The 6053-nt window shown below is 53.5% G+C and overlaps 1 protein-coding gene across 1 annotated transcript; it reads left to right on the forward strand.

The window, feature by feature from the left end:
* The first annotated feature begins 430 nt into the window (after nucleotides 1-430).
* LOC129512738 (uncharacterized) lies at nucleotides 431-4846 on the forward strand. Its single transcript, XM_055330289.1, is given in 3 exon segments — nucleotides 431-1569; nucleotides 1571-2978; nucleotides 2981-4846. Coding segments are annotated over 3 exon segments (3981 nt in total). The 5' UTR covers nucleotides 431-618; the 3' UTR covers nucleotides 4603-4846.
* The last annotated feature ends 1207 nt before the right edge of the window (nucleotides 4847-6053 follow it).

Raw genomic sequence — 6053 nt, forward strand, 5'->3', positions numbered from 1 at the left:
CTCTCGGTCGAAGTCAGAAGACGAAGATGGGTCACCTTCTGCTCCTCGGAGTGGCCGGCTTTCAACGTCGGGTGGCCCAGGAACGGAACTTTTAATATTGATATTATCTTGCAGGTGAAGGCCCTGGTCTTCCAGCCAGGACCCAATGGACACCTCGATCAGGTGCTGTACATCATAGTATGGGAGGATCTCGCTAAGAATCCACCCCCCTGGATAAAATGCTTTATCCCTTCTCAGGGGGGACCGGGCCCGAGACCCTCACTCCCTCCCTGCCACACTCCCCCAATTCCCCGTCCCTCCTCTCCATCCACCCTTTGCCCCCTAAAATTTCCTGAATCAAAACCTAAGGAGCCGCCTGTGCTCCCAGGGGACCAGGACAGTCTCCTTCTCTTGGACTCCTCCCCTCCCCCTTATGCCCAACCCCCAACGCCCTGCTCGGAGGCCCCTACCTCTCCCTCCGCTCCCTCAGCTCCGTCCCCCGACTCTACGGGGGCAGAGGGGCAACCCCTCGCTTCACCCCCGCTCGCCAGTCGCCTCCGCTTTCGGCGAGAGCGCGGGGGAGAGTCGGAAGACGTCTGGACCTCCCAGGCATTTCCCCTCCGGTCAGCAGGCGGCCAGATGCAATATTGGCCGTTCTCTGCCTCTGACCTTTACAACTGGAAAACTCATAACCCCTCCTTCTCCCAAGACCCCCAGGCGCTAACCGGATTAATTGAGTCAATTCTGTTGACCCACCAGCCGACCCGGGATGACCGCCAACAGCTCCCGCAGACTCTCCTCACCACGGAGGAGAGACAGCGCGTGTACCCCGAAGCTCGGAAAAACGTCCCGGGGGCGGACGGGAGGCCGACCCGGCTGCCTAATGAGATTGAGGATGTTTTCCCCTTGGTTCGCCCGACCTGGGACTACGACACTGTTGCTGGTAGGGAGCGGCTCCGTCTCTATCGCCAGGTACTCCTAGCGGGTCTCAAAGGGGCAGGGCGTCGCCCCACCAATTTGGCAAAGGTACGTGCTATAGTGCAGGGAAAAGAGGAGACGCCGGCAGGTTTTCTGGAGAGGTTAACAGAAGGCTACCGCATGGATACTCCCTTTGACCCCTTGGCTGAAGACCGCCAACCAGATGTAATTATGTCCTTCATTGGACAGTCGGCCTCGGATATTCGTAATAAGTTACAACGGTTGGAGGGACTTCAGGGGTACACCTTACAGGACTTAGTGAAAGAGGCAGAGAAGGTTTTTAACAAGCGAGAAACTCTAGAGGAAAGGGAGGAAAGGATCCGTAAAGAGCAAGAGGAACGGGAGGATAAGAGAGATAAAAGACGTAATAAAGAGCTGACTAGGATACTGGCCACCGTAGTACAGGGCTCAGGGCAGAGTAAGTCAGGACAGAGTAGGGACCTGGGAGACAAAAGAGGACCACGGGTTGAACGAGACCAGTGTGCCTACTGCAAGGAAAAAGGACATTGGGTTAAAGATTGCCCAAGGAAGGGCCAAACGCAGGGACCTAAAAAGAAGCCCATTCCTGTTTTGTCCCTAGAAGATGAAGATTAGGGGTGTCAGGGCCAGGAACCCCCCCCCCCCCGAGCCTCGGATAACCCTTAAAGTGGGGGGACAGCCGGTGACCTTCCTGGTCGATACAGGAGCTCAACATTCAGTTTTAACTGAGGCAAAAGGACCCTTGAGCTCTAAAACGTCTTGGGTTCAGGGGGCAACTGGAGGCAAGTTATATCGATGGACAACCGAACGGAAGGTCCACCTGAGCACTGGGCAAGTAACGCATTCCTTCTTACTGGTCCCAGACTGCCCTTACCCTCTCCTAGGCAGAGACCTTCTTTCAAAAGTAGGGGCCCAGATACCTTTTCAGCAAAAAGGGGCCACTATTACTGGTGCGGGAGGGCAGCCCCTCCAGGTACTGACCTTGCGCCTAGAGGATGAACACCGGCTGCACGAGGACTCTCCACCGTCCGTGCAGCCCCTAGATTCTGAATGGCTCACTAACTACCCTCAGGCCTGGGTGGAAACGGCCGGAATGGGACTAGCTGTAAACCAGCCGCCCATAATTATAAACTTAAAACCCTCGGCCACCCCCATATCGATCCGACAATATTCAATGAGCAAAGAGGCCAAAGAAGGCATTCGGCCCCATATACAGAGACTATTACAATTGGGCATTTTAATACCTTGCCAGTCGCCCTGGAATACTCCTCTATTACCCGTAAAAAAACCCGGCACAGGAGATTACCGGCCGGTACAAGATTTACGAGAGGTTAACTGGAGGACAGAGGACATACATCCCACGGTGCCGAATCCCTACAACTTGCTCAGCACCTTACCCCCAAGCCATGTCTGGTATACGGTGTTAGATCTAAAAGATGCATTCTTCTGCCTGAGGTTAAGCTCTCAAAGCCAGCCTATTTTTGCTTTTGAATGGAAAGATCCTGAGACGGGATTCTCAGGACAACTCACTTGGACAAGGCTGCCGCAGGGATTCAAAAACTCCCCTACTTTGTTCGATGAGGCCTTGCATCGGGATTTGGCAGATTTCCGAGTTGGCCATCCGGACCTCGTCCTCCTGCAGTACGTGGATGATTTGCTCCTGGCGGCTAGGACAGAACAGGATTGTGTAAAAGGTACGGGGGCCCTGCTTGAGAGACTGGGAGAACTGGGGTATAGGGCCTCCGCCAAAAAGGCCCAAATAGGCCAGAGACAAGTGACCTATCTGGGATATCTCCTGGAAGGAGGCCAGAGGTGGCTGACGGAGAGCCGCAAAAAGGCTGTAGCCCTGATCCCAGCACCCACTAATGCCAAAGGACTACGAGAGTTCCTCGGCAGTGCTGGGTTCTGCCGCCTCTGGATACCCGGGTTTGCGGAGATGGCGGCTCCCCTATATCCTCTCACGAAATCCAACACCCCCTACCACTGGGGAAAGGAGCACCAACTGGCTTTTGACAAAATAAAAAGGGCCTTATTGACCGCCCCTGCCTGAGCCTCCCAGATGTAACCAAGCCTTTTACGCTATATGTTGATGAACATAATGGAATAGCCAAAGGGGTCCTAACTCAAAAACTGGGACCCTGGAAAAGGCCCATGGCATACTTTTCAAAAAAATTAGACAGCGTGGCTGCAGGATGGCCCTCATGTCTCCGAATAATAGCGGCTGTGGCAGTCCTGGTAAAAGACTCAGACAAGTTGACTTTTGGCCAACCCCTCACTGTGGTGGCCCCCCACGCTGTAGAGACAGTCATCCGCCAGCCCCCTGATCGATGGCTCTCAAACGCCCGGGTCACCCATTATCAGGCCATGTTACTGAATTCTGAGCGGATACGGTTTGGAACGGCTACATCTCTAAACCCGGTCACCTTGCTTCCAGAAACCGAGTCCCCCTCCCTAGTAATGCATGATTGCCACCAGAACCTAGCTGAAGTCCATGGCACCAGAGGGGACTTGATGGACCAGCCTTTGCCAGATGCTGAAGCAACCTGGTACACCGATGGGAGTAGCTTTCTACGAAATGGTGAGCGTAAAGCCGGGGCAGCCGTGGTAGATGGGAAAGCTGTCATTTGGGCCAGTGCCTTAGAGCCTGGGACTTCAGCTCAAAGGGCAGAGCTTATAGCCCTAACTCAGGCCCTAAGAAAGGCTAAGGACAAAAAGGTCAACATTTATACTGACAGCAGATATGCTTTTGCAACTGCCCATGTTCATGGAGAAATATACCGTAGAAGGGGTCTCCTAACCTCAGCAGGTAAAAACATCAAAAACAGAGAAGAAATACAAGATCTTCTCCATTCCCTCTTTCTGCCGAGAAAACTGAGTATAATTCACTGTCCTGGGCATCAGCGAGGCAATGACCCAGTAGCAGAGGGGAACAGGATGGCCGATGAGACAGCACGGGCCGCTGCACTAGGCCCACAGGCCCTCTCCCTACAAGTACCAGAGGCTGTCCGGACACCGGGGCAACTCTCTCTCGAGTACTCAGACAGCGACCTAGATATCGTCCAGCAAATAGGGGCAAAATATGACGAGCAAATGAAGGTCTGGAAACACCAAGGGAAGACGGTCCTGCCCCAGAAAAGGGCCAAAGAACTGGTGACTCACCTCCACCGATGGACTCACCTCGGACACAAAAAATTAAAAGCCCTCCTCCGGAGAGAAGGTCAGACCTATTACATTCCCAAACTCCCCTCCCTGATCCAACAGGTAACCGACGCTTGTGTACCTTGTGCTAAGGTAAATACCAAACACCTCAAGATGCCTGAGGGAACCAGGATGAGGGGAGAAAGACCCGGAACTAATTGGGAAGTAGACTTCACCGAAATCAAGCCAGGTAAATATGGTAACAAGTACCTCCTAGTGTTTATAGATACCTTTTCAGGCTGGACAGAAGCTTTCCCCACCAAGCGAGAAACCGCCCAGGTGGTTGTCAAGAAAATCCTGGAAGAAATTTTCCCCCCGGTTTGGACTGCCCAAGGTAATAGGGTCGGACAACGGCCCCGCCTTCGTCTCCCAGGTAAGTCAGTTGGTGGCCAGATTACTGGGGATAAATTGGAAATTACATTGTGCATACAGACCCCAGAGCTCAGGTCAGGTAGAAAGAATGAATAGAACAATTAAAGAGACCCTAACTAAATTGACATTGGAGACTGGCACTAGAGACTGGGTCCAACTCCTCCCTATGGTTCTGTTCCGAGTCCGGAACACTCCCGCGCGCCATGGGCTAACTCCTTACGAGATTCTCTATGGAGGTCCCCCACCAGTAACGGACTTACTAGATTCTGCTATTGACCCTCTTGCTAACACTCCCGGTTTACAGGACAGGCTAAAGGTGCTCCAGATTATCCAGCACCAGATCTGGAAACCCCTTGCGGCTGTCTACCGCCCGGAGAGACAACCGGCCCACACCCGTTCCAGATCGGGGACTCCGTCTACGTCAGGAGACATCAGTCCAGGACGCTTGAGCCCCGCTGGAAGGGCCCATATACTGTACTACTGACCACCCCAACCGCCTTAAAGGTAGACGGCATTGCTGCTTGGGTCCACGCCTCACACGTCCAGCGCGCCCCATCAACGAGCACCGCTGACGCCAGCCAGGACGGACCGGACGAGCCACTCCAATGGAAGCTCCACCGCACCCAAAACCCGCTCAAGATTAGACTTTCAAAAATTGTTCAATGACAGTTGTTATATTCCTACCTCTCCTAGCGCTCTTCACCTCTGCCAAAAGTGACCCTCATGCCCTCAAAAGGTTAACCTGGCAGGTACTAACGTCTGGGGGTGAGGAGGTCTGGTCTATAACTAAGACCGCTCCCGTGGGAACCTGGTGGCCTGACCTATATCCTGACCTATGCAAGCTAACCATAGGGGCCCCTAGCCCATGGGACCTAGAGGGATACTTCGACACCTCTAGAGCCCCTAACCAAGAAAGCCCTCCAGGGCGACTGGGATTAGACCCATGGGGAGGATGTGGCACGCCTGAAAGAAGGGCCATGCCAAGCACTCTTCCCTTTTATGTCTGTCCCGGGCACCACAGAGATCGCAGGCTAAATCCCACCTGTGGAGGAGGGGAATACTTCAATTGTAAAAATTGGGTTTGCGAAACTACGGGGGATACAGAATGGAGGCCCTCCTCCTCCTGGGATTATATCACTGTCAAGGCTAACTATACTCCCCCGACATTTAGCAAATGGAAAACCCTTAATTATGGGCCCTGCCAAGGGTGGTGTCATCCCCTACGGATATCCTTCACGGAGCCCGGAAAAAGGGCTACTTACTGGGCCAATAGATATACGTGGGGACTCAGGTTATACAAAGAAAGAACAGATGATGGTTTTATATTCGGAATTAAACTAAAAATAGAATCCCCAGACCCCGTGGCCATCGGGCCTAACGCGGTCCTCGGGGAACAAAGAGCTGCCCCGGCCCTAGCCGCAGGGAGTGCCGCACCCACTAACTTCGGTCACTCCAACCCCTCGGTCGTCACCCGAGATGGGACAACGACTGTTTAATCTTATCATAGGGGCATTCCTGGCCCTTAATCGAACCAGCCCCGATGTAAC

This window comes from Nyctereutes procyonoides, unplaced genomic scaffold (genome assembly GCF_905146905.1).
Source record: "Nyctereutes procyonoides isolate TBG_1078 unplaced genomic scaffold, NYPRO_anot_genome, whole genome shotgun sequence".
Lineage (NCBI taxonomy): Eukaryota > Metazoa > Chordata > Mammalia > Carnivora > Canidae > Nyctereutes > Nyctereutes procyonoides.